The sequence below is a fragment of the Poecilia latipinna genome, unplaced genomic scaffold (assembly GCF_001443285.1).
Source record: "Poecilia latipinna isolate Pla-1442-1.1 unplaced genomic scaffold, P_latipinna-1.0 Scaffold619, whole genome shotgun sequence".
Classification (NCBI taxonomy): domain Eukaryota; kingdom Metazoa; phylum Chordata; class Actinopteri; order Cyprinodontiformes; family Poeciliidae; genus Poecilia; species Poecilia latipinna.
The window spans coordinates 277,171-299,157 of NW_015113235.1; the positions used below are offsets into that span (position 1 = coordinate 277,171).

The window sequence follows — 21,987 nt, forward strand, 5'->3', positions numbered from 1 at the left end:
GTGTTGTGTGCGTGGGTGGGGGGGGGGGGCGGGGGGGGGGGGGGGGGGGGGCACTGAAGTATTGATATTGGGCCCAGCAGTGCCGGTGTAATTCACCAGCCGAGAGGCACAGATCTCCTTACTGCCCCTCCCATTCCATCCCATCTCAACCCTTCACCCAAACCACCATCACAGCCACCTCTGAAGTGCTGCCCTTGTAGTGCACCAGCCCACCTCTCCAAAGTCCTACCCATGATTGGTTAGAAGGAAGAGAGGGAATGAGAGATCATATTCCACTGCCAGGGTTGGCAGCATAAATGTACGAACATAATCACAATCCTTAGCCAGGCCTCAGATGTCAGGCCAGCAGCTTCTCTCCCTCCGTGGTTTTTCCACAATGCCTTGCCTTCGCTCCACCTGCTGGAGCTCCCACCACCGACTCAACCATAGGGTTTTGTTGTTATTGCAAACATGCCTACTTGGTGACCTAAAGCTCAAGCGTGGTATGAACTGTGTCCAACGGCCGTCCGGGAACATGAGGCAACAGGCTGTAAATATCATACAGCTGGCGCTGGCAGAACACCCTCAAGGTTGGGCCACAAACTGATTCTCAGTGGGTCAAATGAGGGTTTTCAGCATGCCTTCTACATAGTATAGCCCTGCACTTTAAGCTCAACCTCACGGACTGCGACTCAGTCAGCAACGAATCCATTCACGCGTCTTTCTGTTTCTTCATCTTTTGAAAAGATAATTACTCAATATGCTTTTTGCAGGTTTTTAAAGAAAAAAAAGGATATATTTATCATAGCTAATAATACCGTAACCTCGTATTTCTGCTCACTCCATTTCATGTGAAGTCGCTGGGAGCTTGTGATTGCATTATTTGTCGTCTTGTGTTTTCTCCGTCCTGTCAGACCCGTTTGATTGAACACAGAGTTATGAATTATTATTGGTGAAGTATTGATTCTCCCAACCCCAGACTAGTTTGAGGTAGAGATCAGTCATTTTCACTCTCTGCTGCAGAGGTCATGGTTTCAGCTGCTTCATCCAGACAATCTGCCCTCTTCTTGAAATATGAATCCCTGAACTCTAGTTGCAGATTGCGTCTGTAATATTTTTCCAGCATGGCCTGACATTTGATATGGACATTTAGCTTACATAGTTTCTTTATATCTAATTCTGTGCAATGCAATCAATTATTCCAAAGTTCATTAATTTTACACTTTTCTAAGCTTGGTTTAATTGCTATATGACGTGTATTGCACTTTAGATTGATGCTGTTTCTCTTATGGAAACAGTTGGCCATTAGGAAAATATACTTCGTTAAATTTTTCAAGTTGATTGAACATTATCAATCAACTTATAACATCTTGGAAATAAATGTAACAATTCAATAAATGTATTGATTGGGAACATTTTATTACTTTGACTTGAAATGAGGCTTCAGAATATTCTCAAAAAACATGTACACTTCAATAAACAGTTTCAAGTGACGCAATAAGCAGCTTTGTGAAGAAGGGAGTTTTTAACTAATTTCAGACATATGGCAGCTGTGTCTCAGTTTACATTCTGTGTGATGTCTGGATGAGAGGTTTTAAGACGGTTATGTTTTATGATAAATGAAACTTACGCAATTTGATTTTTGGATCAACATAAGAGTGATGCACCAATCAAGTGGCCATTATTCCCTTAATTGTCTTGGACTGGTTAATTTTGCAGTCCATTAAATTCATTAAATGTGAATATCTCACTCATTTCAATCTACAAATATAATAACTGAGTTTTTTAAGCCTAAATTAGTTCTTTATTTATCTTGTGATCTCTAGATTGATTTTATTCATTGATTATTTTTTTAAAACCTCGTTTCTCAGCTCAGTTGGTAGAACACAAGCACATGAGGAGCAAATTTCAGATCGTTCCCCAGACCCTAATAGTTGTTTCCATTAAGCAGTAAAGAACCAGATTTATAAGTGTGGTTAGAAACTGAGATCGAGTCCCATGCAGTGTGCATTAAAGGTGGTGCCAGATGTGGTGTGCTCGGGCAGATGTTGGTTATCACTGCTGAGCTTAAAGAAAACATGAGATTTCCTTCTCACTGGTTCCCTGTTGTGGCTGCGCCGCCTTCACCAGCACCTTTCTTCCCCTCAAATACCAGGCCGCTGTTATCTCTGTGCTCCAGGCTGCTCCAATAACACTTAACACAGTCTGGGCAGCCAAGGATGGACATCCAGGAAGCTCCACATACACCTAAACACAATCACACATAACAGGACAGATAGCAGAGTCAGGATTAACCACATTACTGAGCGATTCAATTTTAACCAGTTATTAAATGGAAACACCAATAACACAACTTTTTAATAGGGTAGTCTGACTTTTATCAGTCACTACCAATTTCTGTTTTTTCTCAGAGCAGACCAATTCTAAATGTAGCTCTTAAGGACTTTGGCACATTCAAACTACTTTGGATACACTTTTTTTGATTCAGCAGTTGAGTCGAAGAAGCACTGAGCATAAAAGAAGTCGATGTGTTGTGGTTCCTTGATAGAGCTGGTAGAGTTTTAAATCCACCAGAAAATTAAGAGACTACAAGATTATTAGAGCTTTCCTAAAATTGTGCATCAAAGTGCTTTAAAAAAATGTGATATGTTGATTCACTTTTGACCAAAAAAAGAGTTATTTTAGTTATTGATGCAGTTATTGATTACCAATCGCTATTCAGAAGGGTTGCGATAGGTTTGGTAGGTGCATCACACATGATGACTTTACCAAATTGACAAAACATAAATAATATAATAGTCTCTTTTTCTAAAAATCATATACTTCAGGATTAAAGCAGTTCAGAGAACATTAAATACAAACAGTTTGGTAAAGTTACTTTGATATACTTTTAAAAATACAAAGTAACTGAGGTGTTTCCAGTGGTAGACTGAGAAAATCCTTCACAAAGCAAAACCAGAGTGCATTAAAAACATTTTTAGTTTAAAATGTAACTTTTCTCTAGTTATCCCTCATTACTTTCTTCAGTATGTTACCATTTCATGTCCTTGAGGGCTTGCGTACAGAGCTTCATCGTCAGCTGACTACATCACATCTTGCCCTTCTGTGCAGGCCAACAGAATGCTGCACTGACGCAGAGCGCGTCTAGCCCAAACACCCTGTTCTCCCCTGCTGTATTTAGTAGTTTAGTTTATGTGTGTGTTTGTGTGTGTGTCATGACTCAATCACAGCTCTGTGCTCCTTCTCTGCAGCTCCTGACACATTCAGCCCTCAGCAGAAACATCTGAGGCGATGTATCGGTAATATCGAGGGCAGCTTCAGCCTGCAGGACATCCAGGCAGGTTGTCAAAGGGGAGGTCACTAGTTCACAAACTGTGACTGGTTGGGAAAAATCTGGCTGACGTGCCCCTTGGCAAATCACTTAACCCCTGATCGGAATATTGCCACAGCAGATTTTCTTTTTCTGTTGGAGAAGACTGGTTGAACTGGGATCCTTTCAGATGCAGAACTGCATGGATTGAAGCACGTTGTTGCATCGTATATAAACTTTTAAAATTATATCATTTCCCTTTATTGCACTTTTTGATAGAATGTTATATCACAACATTGTCTTAACTCAGGGGCTTCTGTAGAGCCGCTGTAATACAGTCTGCTACAGGAGATCCTTTGTCCCCACAGCCATCATCATCTGCAGACCCATTTAATGAATTAGAATGCTAGTGAAAAGTTTATCTATTTCAGGAACTTTGTCAGTGAATTAAAACACATTATATAGATTAAATACATACGTTTGAAAGCCTTTATTTCTGTTATGATGATTTTCCACTTACAGCTCATGAAATCAATGGAAAACATTTCTAATACAAAAACATAGCTTTAATTAAAACTATGTTTAATATACTTGGAGGTTGTCAAATTTCAAAAGGTACTTTTAACCTGACAAATGAGTTTAATCGAAACACATGGTCTAATTTTATCAATATGACAAAATTTATCAGAATTACAGGTAATGTCCCTGTGCGATTAATATTTTTTTATTTTTAACTGAATTGCAATTTTAATAGTATTTATGCAAATAGAACAAGCACAGGCTGTATTTGACGTTTTATCCACATAAATTTTTATTTTCAGAATTAAATGGAAAACAGGAAATTGTTCGGGTCACATCTCAGTTCTCTGCCGTCTCCAACAAGAGTTTCTCTCTTGAATTTTTCCCCACTTTGTTTCCCTTTTCAGTGGCGAGAAAAGAAGAGTTTTCTGTAACTTCTCATTGTTTGACTGCATAGACTGATTACCTTTACAGAATATCTAGTCTACTTCATATTTACCTCCTAAGTAGCCGATACCAAAACATCGTGTGAGAATTAAGCTAAATACCTCCAGTGCCTCCAGTGTTTGATAACCAAAGCTGTAACACATTTGGGTGTTCCCCAGGGTTCTAATCTAGGCACATTGTAGGCTCCTAATTATCAGCATTTATCTTTTCCCTGTCCAAAGCCTTTCTGCTGTTCCTGCAGCGAGGCAGCAGACACACTCCAGGCTCTCTGCTTCCCATGTGAGAGCAAAGACTCTGCCTGACATCTGACATGGGAAGCGAAAAGCAGCAGCAGCGTGAAGGGTAAAAGGTCGAAACTTGACCACCCCAGGCAGATAAAGCAGCCTTTTCATGTGTGATCGGCCCGCCGCCTGAAGACAAATCCCTCAGTTCGCTGCCTTTGAACTTCACGGCAAACGGAGCGAGTCCCTCACCCGCACGGCCGCTAACAAGCGCCGCGAGAGACTCTGAACTCACCTTGTTATTATTTTGCTCGATTATGTGTCCATTTTTACCCCTCTTTCATTTGACGCTGAATGAAATAAAATGGATGACCCTCATGTTAGAAACGTTTGTTCTTTCTGGAGGGACACTAACGAGGAGATCCAGATAGAATTCATTAACCTTAGCTGAACTCTTCCGAGTCTGAGCCAATCAAAAGGTACAAGATGAACAGAAAGGTAAAATATTCATCTCCTGTAGCTCACTGTAGATATTCCTTTGGTTCTCCTTCGAAGTTGGTCTGATACAGCAGTCATAACACTCATAACACCTTCTTCCTGCCTCCCTCCACTCTTTACCATCAGTGCATAATTCATAAACATCTTATCTAAGCCAAGCCGATTGCCTTCCCTCTAAATGAGCACGCAGCGCGGCGCCCACAGCTTCACAAAAGGAATGTCAGTCTCATGACAGACAGTTTCGAGTTCTTTGTTTCAGGAGAATAGATGTAAATAGAGGGCGTTCTCCTACTGCAGCTCCCCCAGGTAGAGGCAGAGCAAACAACGCAGAGGAGCCGCTGTTGTGTCTGCTCGCTGCTTTCCAGAGGCTTCAGCTGTGCCATGCTGCCACTTGGCTGTGTGTGTGTGTGTGTGTGTGTGTGTGTGTGTGAGAGAGAGAGTGTATAAACAGTCTGTATGCATATATAGATTGCTATATTTAAATCTGAACTACAAATAGTAGTAACAGGGCCTGAAACAGTCTATGCTTCTGTTGCCGTTTGTGGGTCTCTGCTGTCTCATTCATTCAAGAGCGGGCATGAATTCTCATAAACACTTTGGGCTTTTTCATTGCTTTATGCTTCTGATCATTAGACTTTATAATGTGCTCTGTTTTCAATCTGCCACCATGGTACATCTCAGAACAACCATATTTCATGGTTATTTAGATGGTTGCATAGATTAGGCAGATATTTTTCTGTTTTTTTTTTTTTTTTTTTCCCCTGGAATTAGGTCAGTGTTCATTTTAGTTAATAAAGCATAATGCTGTTTCATTGGTCGACATGTTTATGAATTGTCAAATGCATGGTTGGAAAAATGCCCACTCATTTTACTTTGCAGATTTACAATTTCTCCGCTCTGAGGTTTTATTTATTTTTAAAATAATGTGGCAGAGATGTTTGTATATCATACACAGCGGAGGAGTTTTAGAAAAGCGCAAAGTTAAAACCAATCACATTGCTTGAAAACAACCTCGACTTCCCGTTAGGAATTAAACTCAGGAACAGAAGGTTGATTTGAGTGGACACATATAGGTTGAACTACTTTTAAATAGCGTTATTAGAGTATAAAATTATTAAAACAAGACGTTATCCATTGGGAATCATGTTGAAGCAAGTATGTGGATGTATTGGAGCAATAGTTGTCGCAAACTATAATGCGAGAGACTTTAAATATTTGTTTTCCAATGTACACACACAAACTGAGTTTTTATTTATTTACTTTTTTAATTTCTGCTTTGCTTGGAGTTTTTTAGAATTAAGAATTTTTAGTGATTCAAAACAAGATTTTGTGTGGATTAAAGGCCAAAACGTATAAAAACATTTCAGTTTTCTCAAATATTTGGCTACGTGTCAGGGTGATTTTTCAGAAATAAAGTCTGATGTATCGGAGAGGAAAAGAACCTCCATCCATTCAGGATTTGCAGCCATCCTGATGCAGAACGTTTAAACAGTTTTCTGTAGAGAAATTATGATCCAACAAGACGGTGTTTAGAAAACAGGAAATGTGCAGCATCCACAGACTCTTTTGTTGTGGCTCTGATCGGGGAATCACATTTGGCGTGTCAGGCGACCCAGGCTGGGCAGCCGGTAGCCGTGGGCGACCAGCAGATCAGTGATGTGGCGGTGATGCCTCTAATGAAGCTGACACAGCACAGCCTCCCTCCTCGCAGACCCCCAAGCGCTTCGTGCTCTGCATGAAGCACCACAACAGATCCACCCCAGTCTACCCTCCAATTCAACCACATCTTCCTCTGATCTGATGTTTTCTCAAATGTGTTGTTGCGTCATTTATTATATGTTGCGTTAAGGCAAAGTGAGGGCTTGTAGTAGCCAAATTGGGTCACAACATACAAACACAGCCTCTATCTGCTCTTTTGCGTCTCCCTCCCTCAGTCTCATGAATGCCTTTATGTTGTTTTCCAGGAGCTGCCCAGCTGAGGTGAAGGGGAGGGCAGAAGATCCCAGTGGAGTGTTCATGACCTGCCCGCAGAAACAGGACCATGATCTGAGGACAGTGCTGGATGCATATGCATAGAACCCCATCTTCCTCTCCTCCATGTCCCTCTTTTTTTGTTTCAGTTGTTTTTTTTTTTCCAGTCTGAACTGAAAAGCCTCTCTGCTCAGGTGCTTTAGACAGAGTCAGGGTTAACTAAAAGGTCAAACTGAAAACAAGTAAGCATCTACAGAGGAGGAACTACATCTACAGCCATCTGTGACCTCACTCATTTCCATATCCTCCCTCCTCCTCCCATCGCAACGCCAGAACCATGGGGAGGAAAAAGATCCAGATTCAGAGGATCACTGATGAACGCAACAGACAGGTTAGTGATGATGAAATGAGCTGATGTTCAAATTCTAAGCAAGCTGCTTGCTTTTATCTTAAACTGATGCACTCAAGACGAGATGCAATGCAGTTTGTCTTTCAGTCCTGCAATCCAGCCTTTAGAGAAACCATTAACACCAAATTGCTCCTTATTGGTGTTTATGGATGGGGGGAAAAAAATCAAGCCTTGCTGGAGAAAAGTCATCTGGCAGATGGATGCATGTACTGCTCACTGCAGCTAAACGCACACAACTGAAGTTCATTTTCTTTAAGAAAATGTAGTTGATGTAATTATCTCGCTCCCTTTAATCTTATTCCCGTTAATCTGTTTGCAATTTAAAAAGTTTGAAACCACTCCTAAATTAGCACATATGGTGCCTTGTACATTTATTCACACCCTTTAATTATTTTAGTCATTTGATATGGCCAGAAACATTTACTGACATTTTACATGTCAGAACAACACAAAGTAGTGCCTAGCTGTGAAGTAGAAGGAAAATCTGCAAATCCTGAACTGGAAATTGGTTGGGCTCCACTGTACCTATATTCAGTTGGTAAAACATAAAGTTTGAGCCCAAATCTGCCAGGATTGTGAATAGTTTGGGGTTTAATTGCGGCTACATTTCTGGAAGTTGGTGTGTAATAATGTGTTTCAATGTTTTTCAAGACTGCATACAAACACTACCCAATGCAGGGCATAAAAACACACAAAGTACTATAGTTTCCAGACTAAACGTCACTCCAGAATATAAGTCAGATTTATTTAGAAATTGCTGTGAGGAGGATCTAGTCCATATTAGTGAAAGGTTCTGTTGAGATGTTGTGTTCAGTTGCATTTTTTTAATAAAACTGATGGAAACTGTTTACTTTGGCTTGGAATCTGCTCACAGTTTCTGACGCACTGATGCACTAAATCAGGGGGAGTCAGGAACGGAACGGCTCGGCTCCGCCGGTGTTCTGACGATCTGCGCTATCTCATCTGATTTTAATACTGCAGACAGTAAAGTGCGCAGCAGAGCGGTAATAGAGAAGCGTTTATGCCAAAAAAGCCCCCATGTAAAGTCGTATGTTCGCCTCTTTGGCAACAACCAGGATGTGGAAACCTACCTGCACCACACACAAGCCTTGCAGCACATAATTAAGCATTTAGCCTGCATTCAACTTTTCTCGCATCTGCAGACAGTAATATTTGCATCCTTGATTCATGTGCGTCAGTATGAATTAATATTTAACATATCAGTTAAAAAATACATCATTAAGTCATAAGTTGCTGAACCAGTCAGACGGACAGAAAAAAACAGACTTCTAGTCCAGAAATTACAGAACTGTAATTGCAGTGGTTTCACAGCTTATGGCATGATTTACTATAGATGTTGTAATCTACAGGCTGATGCCTGGAAACTGGTTGGTGTTCATATCGATCGGCTGCGTCCAGTAAGCAGCAGATCACTTTCAGATAAATCTAACCCAGAGCAGATCACATTACCTCCTCTGAACCTCAGCTTTCTAAACTACACTGTAGCATCACAGATGACGGTGGGTCATATGACTCTGCAGACATGTTTAGTAGGACTCCTTGAATACACCTTTTGATGCAGCTGCCTACCTCTTCACCTCATCTTGCACCCACCAAAAACAACAGAAATCATCAAAAAGCATAAAATTGCCCCAGTGCCTCGTTACATCAGTGGCATTGTCAGAGAAGATGAAAGGGTAAATGATCCATCTAAATGGGCTTTGCTCCATTGAACAGATTGAGTAATGGATTTGACGTCCCCACCTTTGAAACCAGAGAGAGAGAAGAAGGGAATGAATAAAAAATGGAGAGAGAAAGAGGGAGAGAGAGAGAAGAAACATTTAGATATTTAGATTTTAAAGTCAATGTAAGGTTTAGAATATGAATCAAGTTAATATTTCTAAAAAAGAGGGGAAAAAAGCTTCTGTAACCAATTTCTCTTGAAGGATGTTGGTTTGTTTCTCGCATATGAAAGAAATGGGTAATAAAGTTAGCATTTGTATCACATAGTGACTTGTTTGCCAGTAATTGCATGCCCTGTGTGGTAATGTATGATCATGGCAATAAAGAGCAGAAAATAAGGCTGAACTGAGCCAAAACCATACTTGCATTTCACAGCTTTATTTCTGTTTATCTGATGTTTTTCACCCACAGTGACCTAAACAGCTGAACAGGATTTTATTCTGTCGTTGACATTTAGTTGGTGAAGTGAAACATGGTGTAAAGCTGCTAAAGAAAGGAGTATTTTTATATCCTGTCTCCGTGTTGCTTCATCTAATGAACAGTGCAGCTTCTGAAAGGAAATCAAATGAATTTTTTGGAGAACATGCAGCCCGTCACCCTCCTACATGTTGATTCGGAGATGCTGCCATAAGCTCCACAAAATAAACAGCATTCAGAGTGTGGGCCCCAGCTGGAAACATGACAGCATCTCAAATACCACGTTTCTTATTATGACAAAGACAGAAGCGAGAACAGAGAACAGAACTGGTAACGTTCAAATCCCCTGATAGATCTTTTATTTTTCAGATTTTTGGATGCAATTTCGGATCAAAAAGTGGACTTTTAATTTCCATTGTGACACATTTTAACAAGAAAACCTAAGAGAAAAAAATCTGCAATGTTTATCCATGAGGCTGATAAAGAATGCCAAAATGTACATTAAATCTGTGTGCAATGAGATATTTAACGTGGAAAAAAAACAGATGATCTTTTGGATAAATTAGGACAGATTTACTAAAGAGAGCAAATTAGAATGCATCTTAAATCCAGAAAAATGGGATTGATTAGCTCTGGCACCAACTTAATACCGTGTGGATGTATGCACAAATGTAGCGAGATCATCTCGGTAACAACCAAAGCAATCTTGCAAGAACAGCACCAATTAGTATGGGGTTGCAGAACAGGCAGACCTCATGGTAATCATGTGTGGGTAATTTAAGGATAAGAGATGCTTATTTGTTGTAATATGACAACTATAATAGGCAGTAGGTCCAAAGGTTACCGTGTATTCTACTTATTAAGTTGCTTGAAAATGTTGCGGACTGGAATGTCTCCTTGTTCTCTGTCTTGATGGCAGATAAGTTTATTTGACCGTCTAACCTTTCTAGCTCGTAAATAATATAGTGGATTTCAATTTAAAAGCCTAATAGTCAGAAAAAGCACACACAAAAAATGTCCTAACATGTGTGCTGTGTTAGGACTTTCCAAAAGTATTCATATGTGATCCATGTAGCCTGGAAGAATTGCAGGGGATTTGACTGGAACTGACGTTCACTTTCCAGGATGACAAGAACCCTAGGCTACATTCGAATGGTTTAGTTTAAAGGATACCCATGTGTTGGAGTGGTTCAGTCAAAGTCCAGATCTAAATCCAACACAGACATTCTCCTTCCAGTCTAACTGAACTTAAGTTATTTTGTAAAGAGGAATGGACAAAGTTGCCAATCCTTATATGTCCAAAGTGGTTAACAACAAACCCCAAATTATTGATTCAAATACACTCGATTTTTGTCTTCCATTATCTTTCCACTTGTTCTGATTTAGTGTTGTCTATCAAATAAAATCCAAGGTTTTGGTTCAATTACTATAAAATGTATATTTGTACATAATTTGTAAAATGCAAATGTTTAAGTATATGAATACTTGTACAAGTTACTGTGCATTCAGGCAATAATTTAAAGACGATCTTAAAATGTAATCTAAAATGCAAAAAAAAAAAAAAAAAGACTTACTAGAACTTTACAGTGAAAAGGTCAACATCTTAGTATTTTGTGAACCTTTAGTGAAATGTATTAGGAAAATGAAACAGTCTGTGGTCAAACGCATCAGGTTATTTAAACTGTTCAGACCAAATCCTGTGAACTGTGAGCGAGCAAACAAAAAAACGGGGTTTTGGCTGCCGGAAAGAGCGAGGAGAGGTTGCGGTTGTCTGTGGTGGTTTCCTCATCCATCTGCCACACAGCCACAGACCTCGCCAAGACACACAAACTCCGCGCGCGCGCACACACACACACACACATCAAACCTCTACCTCCCTTTCTCTCCTCTCTTTTCTCACTATTGATGTCTTATTCTTCAGTTGCTATTGGTTACCTCGCTATTTTGCTCTTAATGTCAATTACCTCCAGCTTGTTTAGTCTTTGTGGTGAACATCAGGACTGAAGATTAGGCCCAAAGTCACTACCATCCTGCCCACTTTCCTCTAGAAGAAAAAGTGAACAGAGAAACAATGACTTTTGCTGGGATGTTGTGACTAATTTTGTTTGTTTTCTATGCTGGTGGGTGACCTTATAATTTGTTAGGGGAGCGGTTGTTGTTTGCGGCGGCTTGTCTCTTCATCACCAGCCATTCTTGTCATCCTGCAGAGCCGTAATTTCCTTCGTTTCCAGCTTCGCCACATAATTTATCTACTCCTTCTGTGTAAGAGCGAGCGAGCAAGAGAGAGAGAAAGGAAGAGGAAAGGGGGGGCATATGTAGATGGGTAGAAAGATAAAGATGACACAGTAGGGGGGCGAGAGAGGTAAGATGATGGTAGCAATGTGTGATGAGGTGGGAAATGAGTGGGGCAGACGGGAGGAGAGAGTCGGTTGCCCGTGGATACGACCCCGATATAATTTGATTTGTGGCAGCAGGAAGCAATGAGTGAGCTAACACGAAAAGGAGGGTGGGTGGGGGGGTGCAGAGGATGTGGAAAATACTGACAGAGGAGAGGAAGAGAAAACGAGGGCGAGGAAATAAGAGGAGCAAAAGAGACAAGCGGCTTAAACATGTCAGGTGCTGAGGCAGGAAGGAGCACGAGACGGAGGGATGGAGGGATCACAGGGGGAGGAAGATGGAGAGACTGAAGGTCTCACATGGCTTCTCTCATCCTCAGTGATCATATCTTGTTTGCACTTTTCTTCTTTCTCTCCATATTCAATTAATTTCAATTACAGTTTCACTTCAGAACTATTGTTCCAGGATGGCAGTGTGTGTCGGTGCAGGCAGACTGATATCACCATAGTGGTTCATTTAGTGCTGTAACTGTGGTGCAGTGGAAGAAAGGACCTCACTGGCCTTGGAGTCTATTGGTGATGGCAAACATCAGAATGATAACTATTTAATATCTGTTTCTGTCATTGTTAAAGCTGCTACCCAAACACAGTGACACGTCATGCATTGATGCTTCTTGAATAAGTACTTTGGCTTCTGATCAGACTTTTAAAGATCTGTTGTTCAGGCCTTCTTTAAGAGAAGGAGGAACTTTCACTGTTGGAAACTAAAGAACACAAAATTATTGCAAAATGGAAGTGAGAGAAGTATTTTTTTTTTATCTTGTTAAAACTGTTACAAAAAAACATGAGAACACTTTCTACTAAAGGCCACAGAAACATCCGTCCAAGGCCAAGATTCAAACCACAACCTTCTTGTAATGCAACAGTTCTCCACAGAAAAATGCATTTTCATAATGAATCTAATGATATTGTTACCTAACTGAAAATCTGTTCTTAGTTTATCTAAAGCCATTTATTTATTAACAGTCTTCTCCCACTTTTTTGTACTTAAAATTAGGTAATAGTTAACTAACTACAAATGAAGGAATCATTATTGATCACTAATAATGAGGCTTTTAAACTGTAAAGGTCAAGAATATCAAGAGACAGGAATTAACTGATGATGAAAAGGATTTCCTAACAAGGTTTATTTGCTCATTAGTAATTAATAGTCAATCTAACATGAACCAACTAACCCTTTACTATTATCCAAAATGCTAACTAATTGTGAAATTATGTTTTCCTAACATGTTCACTAGGAAGTAATTAGGTGAACCCTTGTAAATTCATGGGTCAGTATTTGCAGATTTTTCTGTTGAATATGACACCAAAATGTTTTTGAAAAAATTGACACATGTTCAGTTTTCTTTTTAAAGCAACTTCTAAAATATTTGAAAGAAAATACAGGTGTGCTATTGACTGGCTTTTTGTAAAGCAGCCAATCCAGGAGCACCATTCTTTTCTATGGCGCAGATAATGAGCCCAAAGGGTGGAGAAGATGGATGTTAGTATTTTTTAACGATGAAGCATCAAAAGGTTCACTAGTTTATCAGTAAGTAACAAGTATGTAACTGTAAAGTTGGATACTGCTTGAAAGAGAAGATTATTATAATTATATTTTTACCCCAAATTATTCAGAATGAAACGGCCACCATGTCATGGATAAATTGTTGAAGAATTAATATAAAATCATAGGTTTATTAAAAAAAAAAAAAAATCCTGGAAGTAGCTTCCCTCATACAAAAACTAGAGATTTATGTTAAATTTGGTTCCCAGAAAACAAATGTTTCAAGCCCAACTTGTTAACCTCCTGCTTTTCAGGTCGTAACCTCAGGCAGAGACATCACAACTTGTTTTTGACTTTTATGTCTGATGGAAAATATTATGTCACCTGTGGGTGTGGCCTGAACATGCTGCGTCTTTGAAAACTTCCCTGTCCTGTTTTACTCCATCTGTGGACAGATTTTACTTTCACTCTGATTTTCCTCACATCAAACAGCATAAAACTGTAGCCATACCTGAAGCCTTTTTCCCTCTTGCTAATCTTTTTACTCAGTGTGTTTGTTTTTGTGCAATCCTGCGTGTTTAATCCAAACAAAGCCAAATCTCCCCGGATTGTAAATACCAGTTGGTTAAAGCAGAGAAGCACTTCCAAAGCCAATCAGCAGACAACAAGGGACCCTGTGCTTCAGCAACACTTCCAGTTCTGTTCGGCATGTTCACAACTGAGGGGGCTTGTGGAAGAGAAAGTCTGTGTGTGTGTTTCTGCTTGAAAGAGAGGAATAATGTGTGACAGAAGGAGAGTGTGGAAAAGAAGGCATGAGAGCATGTGTGACATAGAAAGAGAGCATGGAAAAGAGCATAACAGAGTGTGAAAATGACGGGGAGGGTGAATGTGACGGGAAGTGAAAGCCACTGTGTGTGCAAGTAAAAACTGAGGACATGAAAAAAAGAGCCTGTCTTTCCCATTAATTAAATGTCTCAATCCTGTACATTTCCCACACTGTGTACCTGCATAGTGATGAAACGGTGATTGGAGTCTTGATTATTGTTTTAGTGAAGATGAACTCTTTTGAGCAGCTCTGGTTTAAGATGATATGAATATCAGCCTCAGGGTAAAAAGCTCTGCATTTTGGATAAAAAGTATTTTATTTTTTTTTGTATTTTGGCAAAAACAGAGGGATGCTTTGAGGTCATACAACTGAAACCTATTACTACACACAGATCCGTGATAAGGCCTAAAAATGCCTGGATAGTAGACATTGCTGGCATTCTGTCTGTCTGCTACTTGTTTGATCACCTTGGCATCAGGTTTTCAGTTTTTCTCATTACATGTCAACGTCGATGTGATAACATGACATAATTGCATTTTAATATATTCCTTATTGTTTTAGCGTAAAAACATAATGTAAAATCTTTTTTTTTTTTTTTTTTTTCTCCCACCTAAACCTTTCCCCCTGGAGACAAAGACCAACAAACCACTAGGATGACTTCAAAGACCTTTGTAAGATGTCACATTTGGATCATTTAAAATATTTCCCCACACATTCAGTTTTAATCATTTTTAGACTATTGTTGTGAATTTGCCTCAAACTGTCAAAATGCAGTCAAGGTGGTATGTGTATCCCACCAAAGAGGGTTAATATTGATTCTACACATACAAAGGAAACATTTTACTATTATCTAACTCAATTATGCTTAATTCCCCTAATTTGGAAACTAAATACCAAAAGCTGTGTATTCCATGTATTATATTCACATTAACAAGTTCTAGGTTTTTTAACATCTTTTTGTCTGCAAAAACATGTTTTTTATATTACTGCAAAAAAACTTAGCCACTTAAGGGTTCAAATATTTCATAACCTTCACACTTATTGCCAAACTTACCTGTCCTCAAAATATATTTCACATATTTAAAGACTATATATTTTTAAGAAAATTCAACCTTATTTGGTAACATTTATTTTACAATGAAAATTAGCCCATACTAAGAGTTTTTTTTAAAGAATGTGAGGGCTTGGCAACTTCTCAAAATGGGAAACGCATGAAAAGGGTACTTGACATACAAGTAGAGTAGTTCTGTAGATTGATATTAAAACTGTAAGTCAGGCCATGGATAAAGTGTCTCACTGAAACATCCTCAGTAAGAGTAGTAATTTATTTATTTATTTATTTTTTGAACATCTGAAACTGTAAAAAGCAGACTGGATGAGGATCAGTGTTTATTTTCCCACCCTGCAGAGTGAAGAGGATGGTGGGGGAGGTAAAATAATAAATATTCCTCAAGCTCACTGCTGGAGATCTACAGCAAAGAGGAACATTTTATGCTGATTATTATGTATAGTGGAGAATCTATGATTTCATGGGCCAGTTGTGGCATTTTTCACAAAGGCCCTAAACACTTTGTGAAGTGCATCATCACGCCTTTAAAATACTATTAAAAATAACAATCAGGTAGCTTAAAATTAAAACAAGTTTTATTATTAGGTTTTAATGAGGTATTGATCCATGAACATATGACCAAATCAGCTCAGAGATGGTTCCACAGAAGACAGAATTAACTTTCTTCCAGCATCACCTCGGTGCCCTGAGGTAGTAAAAACAGTTAATGTGGAGAGTTCTGGCACTTACTGGCCAACAACAACAAGAAACCGAACCAGAAAGTTCTGAGCTAGAGCTTAATTTTCCTTTGCAACAATGAGCCAGTATGGAACAGTTTAAGATCTTACTGCACTGACCGTTCTTCTGTAACTGCACCAAGAGCTTTTAGGTGGGATTCAGTGGTTTCACTGATTGATTGGGCCAAGTGGGCCTTTTAAGGAAAACAAGAAATAAATGAAATGTTTGATTTAGAGTCGTTATATTTTATTTGGTTTTAAATAGAAAATGGCTGCAGCTAAAATCTCCTTTTATGAACATGAAACTGTTGTATGTTGTATTAAATAGTTTAATTTTCACTTTCTTTTCCTTTTATTTTCCTCCACCAGGTGACATTCACCAAACGGAAGTTCGGTTTGATGAAGAAGGCGTACGAGTTGAGTGTCCTGTGCGACTGCGAGATCGCTCTCATCATCTTCAACCACTCGAACAAGCTGTTTCAGTACGCCAGCACCGACATGGACAAGGTCCTGCTCAAGTACACAGAGTACAACGAGCCACACGAGAGCCGGACCAATGCCGACATTATCGAGGTAAAACGTGGGAACACAAGGGAGCAGGTAGTGGGTTTCATAACTGTACACACTTTGTTTCTGAATTTCTTTTATCGGACGCTTCCTTTTACAAGACCACTTTCACATTTATTGCAGTCTCCCTTGAACCAAACAGATTTCAGTGCAGTGTATCCATGTGATTTACTGTTTACTTACATGTTTAGATGGTTATTAAATCCTCCATTAAAACATAACAGTCTCTCATCATGCTTTTTCAGCTTTCTGTCCTCATTCATGTTTTAAAAAGCCTGAAAATCAGCATTGTTTCAATTTTGTTGGTCATATCAACAGGAATTTTAACCTTTATTTTAGTTGTTTTACTTATTTGTTATAAAGCAACTTTATACTTTTAAAACTTTGAAGACCTTTTTACCAAGTCGGCGAGCAGCTCAGAGAAGCAGCTTTTCCATCACAAATATTTGTAATGCCAGAAGGTCTGACTTGTTTTGCTCCTTGTTGATGTTTGAATTGAGGCTCGTATTTATTGATGCACAGTCTTATTTGTATATGAATGCTGGAAAATAATTTTTTCCTTATGTGTTTTACCAGTATTTTCCTCTGTGTTTATTCTCAAGTGGGATCATTAAGATTTATACATAACTAATCTAATTCAGCCCTCTCCAGGCCGACATTTAGACATAATTAAGCCATGAACAGCTTATTAAGGCCGGGTGGGTTCATGTTTACCATTATTATTATTATTGCCTTTGGACCAGGATAGTATTAAGCTCACCTTTCAATCCACAGCTTTAAAACAAAAAACTAACCAGAAAAAGGACAGGCTTCTTCTTCTCTTTTTTCACAGAAACTTATATTTAAGCCAAGAGCTGCATTGGAAGATTTGAATCACTCTTTGGGCTGGAGCCAGAGGGTACAAACATTATCTCAACATCAACAAGCAGGGGGAATTGTTAGACTTACTCTGTTCAAAGTTCAGCAACTCCACTGAGAAACCCACCTAAAGCCAAAATGTAAAACAACTAGGTTTTTATTACTACTACTTTTATCCAATTGAAAATACTTTATTTGTCCCAGAGGGATTTTAAGTGTTGCTGTAACTCATAACATCCAAGTGTCTCTAAAGAGTTGTTCTGTGGGCAGAAAAGGTCTCTGGTAGCAGTCAGGCTTGCAACAAATCTGAATATTCCTCTGACTGAAGATACTGTTGCTCAAACATTGTGCAGAGACGATATTACTTGTCCTTGATCACACCACCAGTTGTTGGCAAGCATTGCTAATCAGCCTCACTTGCTTTTACTGCATTTCTTTAAAGGTTCCCACATGCTTCATGCCAAAATCGGCCCTCATTGATGGTGACATGCTACAAAAATTGTCTTTTTTGACGGAAATCTGCGCAAAGCATCATGTGATTGGTCAGAAGTTTGTTGTTGAGTTTTATACAGAAATGCACTTGGAGTGCAGTGTTGACATTTCTCTTCAACTAGTCCACTGGAGGGAGGGGAACTGTTCAGTTTCAGATGAAGTATGTGGGAGTCTTAAATCTTTGTCTGGCCGCATGGTCAGAGAGACGTTGGAGTCGGGGAAATAATCCTTTCTCATTGTGATTGATGGAAGAGATTCTTTGAACTTCCTCATTCTCTCTCTGATCTTTGGTTCCGCTATGCATCCATGGAGCCTTATTTTACACTTCTCTTTAAGGTCATATTTCAGGTATTGTTTGAGCTTTAAAATAATAATCAGCTATTACTGGTTGCAAAAACAATACCTTGATGCCATACCGTATTCCAAAAGTAAAAAAGTAAGAACAAACATCCTTCCAGCTGCACAACATCCAAAGCCAGAGGGAATAATTGTTCAAAAAGGTGATGGCTCAACCAAGATAATTATGAACAAAAGTCTGCAAAAAGAACAAATCAGAACTAATATAACAGATCTACTCCAACATCCAGCCACCATGAGTGGCGATCCTAGAATAAATGTTAGTGTTCATCTGATGCTTTTCCTGATTCTTTAGTTAAATTTATGTCTGACTTGTTGACCTCAATCTTTCATGGTGAGGTTAAAGGCTGTTTTGGTTCTCATCACTTTCTGTGGTTTTACTTGCATTGTTAGCCTGAGATCTCTCAGGGAACAACTTGGGCAAAACGCCAAAGACGGAAAAATATTTGGAAGCAATTGAAAACCACCTCAGCACAAAATGGCCACCACATAAACAAGAATCTGTCAGTGATGGCTGAAAAATAGCTTTTCATTTACAGAAGAGAGATGATAGATTAGGTCAGGGCAGACAGTGTTGAGGTCAATCACTGAACTAAATATTTTTTATTTTTTATTTTGCTGTGCTTTGCTGGAGCTCATCGAGGGAACACAGAGCGCATTCACATGCTTAGCTGACCCTTTTCATACATAATGACCCTCTCATGAATTCAACACGAGACGGCTAGGTATGATTCATCGGGCCGTGTGCACTGCTGCGTTGCACTTATGCTTCCTATGGAGCCGTGACTTAAAGCTACATCCGCCTCGCCTTTGAATATTTTCCCACTTGTTTTTGACGCACATTGCCGTAGGACTTTCAGTCATCCGCAAACAGTATCAGCAGCAAGTAACAAAGGCTGCTCCAGTTAAAGTCACATTCCGCAAAAAATGCACACAAGCAGACCAGCAAGCTTACTCGCTCATAAACAGATTTTATTTGGCTTTTTTAGTGGTGTGCTGACATGACCTGAGATGGTTCGGCTTCACATTCCCAGTCTTTAATTTATTCAAACTGGCCTCACCATTTTGGAATGAAAGCTTGTGCTGGCAATGATGGAAAGTGAGAACAGGAATATTGGAGTAGGAACGGTTCCCTGCTGATTTCATCCACTGTAACCTGCCAAATTACAATCTGCACAAACCTTCCAGACAATCTAACATAAAGTAAATTCAGTTTTAACCTTTTACTTCCCACAAATGTTTAATGTCCTGTATCAATAGAGTACATTTAGGTGTTAAACTTAGCCAATTATCTTAGTGCTGTGTAAAGGCACTGTGTGTAGTTATGTGGTGAAGGTGTTTCATTAACCACTGATAGCCAGGTTCTACTGCTGAGAATGTTTTAAAGTAGTTAAGATGTTAAAACTTTTAATAGAACTCCTCCAGCTTTGAAATGGATTTCTTAGCACTTCAGCACATTATTTCTTCTTTTATTAACTAAAGTTGGGAAATCCACGTAGACATTGGTCCATTACCAATGTCAAGGTATATCAAGGGTGTGAAATATTTGATAATTTCTCTGACACTTTATTAAAAAGAAATAAAACAGAGAAACCAGTTTTCTCTGGCTTTGCACATTTTTGTTTTAATGACTGTTTAGTACTATGTGCCAGTTCCAAACCCTCTTTACAGATCACATCCTTTCAGACCACATGAAGTACCAAAGCGTAAAATTGATAAAGTGAAAAGCAAATAATCTGTCATTTGATGGCTTGGTGTGAGAAAGTTTGTGTTGGCTGGCATCTGCTACCCATCCATCATCCATTCACTGCTGGAGAGATTGACCAACAAATCTCTTTTGTGCACATCACGATGTGTTTCAGACTATAAGATCTAAAAAGACTGTCCTTATTTTTTTAAAGACTTTTTTCTTGTTGGAAGACGAATACCTGAAATATTTCAAATTCTTTGATTCATGCTGAGAAATTATCAGCTTATCTATAGAAGTCACATACAGTTTAGTTGTTTTTTTTTTCCCCATTGTTAAAACGTACATGTTATTGGACAGTTTTAAGGGTGAAACGAAATGCATCCAAGGGGAAAGTCATCCAATGAGAGCTTCCCTGCAAAAACTGCTGAAACCTCATGTAAAGTGTTAGCGAAGCACTTTTACCTTTGAGTGGGTTGAAGGTAAAACTTAGGTGCCATAGTTTGGGGCGACATTTTTTCCTTCTACATCTCTGTCTGTCACTTCCTGTCTTTCTTTCTCCCTTCTTCCTGCCCTCCTCCCTCCCTCCCTTCCTAATCTCCTGATTCACTCGGTCACGACAATTTCTCCCTTTTTCCTGTCCTTCTCTTTCTGCCTGTCTCAGAGTGTCAGCAGTGAAGCCTTTCTGTAGGCAGTATCTCCAACTGCAGATGGCTCTTAAGTGTATGCATGCATGTGTGTGTATGTGTGTGTTTGTATCGTGGCAGGGCGTTGGGCAGCTCTGGGCCACATCAGCTCAAGCTCCACTGGTTCTGTTTGTGTGCGTACATGTGTTGGTGTTTCCAAGTGTGTCGCCCCGTCTCTTTCTTTACGTGTGTGTTTTCATTAATGTGTGTGTGACCGCAAATACGTCCACCTCTCCCTCTCTGCTCGCACGCTCTGCAGTGGCCCATGAGAACGCCTCATACAATATTCAGTCTCGGTGAGGCTCTCTGTTGTGTACGCGTGTGCGTCCCTCATGGATGTTTCTCTCCCGTCCCGGCTTTTATTCTCCCCCGCTCCGCTACCTCACCCTTTCTCTCTGTAGCCCAGGAGGCATTTAAAATCACTCCTCAGTATTTGTCCTCAATTGTCTCCTTCACCAGATGTGCGCCGGCTTCGACCTCTTTTTCATCCAGGTGTCCCTTTTGTCCCCTCTGCTTTTTTTTTTTTTCTCTTTCCACCTAAAATCTTGGATTTTTTTTTTCTTTTTATATACCACTAGCTGAAGATTTAAACTGTTGTAAAGATTTAAGAAGTACTACTTAAAATAATAAAATATATTTAAAAATAGATGTTTTATGACAAATTATTTCATATTTATACCGACAGAGGACTGTGTTTCAAATAAGAGTTAGAAAACCCTGCAGTCAGTCGGTTCATTGTAAGGAGCAAACATTTCACCCACTGGTTCACCAAGGTGTTATTAATATTTTTGAAACAACAATGGCGCTCTAAGGCACAGAGGAAGAAGATATATTAATTTTTTGATGCCTACGTAATAATAATGTTGGGAGCATATGTTGGGTCTTGACAAAGGATGGCTCCGTTTCCTTTTTTTCATTTTTTTTCCAGACAGAAAAGTATGTTGCATTAACAAATTTACCAAAAGTATTCATGAGTAGGTTTAACATTTACATCATATGTAATAACAGAAGAGTCTACTTACTTTTCAGTTTCATTATCTTGACCAGAAATTCTTGGTAAAAGTGGAAAAAAAAAAAAAAAAAAAACATCTGCCGTTGGGAAAGAAAAGTAAGTTTCCTTTACAGCAGTCCTATGAGTTAGGAGGGAAACTATCATCCAGGTTCTGCTGCTCAAATGTGGTTTATTAACTAGTCAACTGTTTTCAGGACGAAGGAAAACACTGTTGCCAACTCAGCGACTTTGATGCTATATTTAGAAACGTTTGTAGACCCATCTGGAAACTTTTTTCTTTCGTTCAGAGAAACAACTGGTGACAAATCTAGCTACATTTGT

General features: G+C 39.2%; 1 protein-coding gene across 1 annotated transcript in view; it reads left to right on the top strand.

Annotated features, from left to right (window-relative positions):
• Positions 1–16,768, top strand: part of LOC106953995 (myocyte enhancer factor 2d) — a gene marked incomplete at its 3' end in the record, with an annotated part of 51,116 nt that extends 34,348 nt beyond the window's left edge. The window contains exons 2-3 of the mRNA XM_015043180.1: positions 6,939–7,336; positions 16,377–16,768. Of these exons, the coding sequence (XP_014898666.1) occupies positions 7,283–7,336; positions 16,377–16,768 (446 nt within the window). The remainder of the gene's footprint in view (positions 1–6,938; positions 7,337–16,376) is intronic.
• Between the last annotated feature and the right edge of the window lie 5,219 nt (positions 16,769–21,987).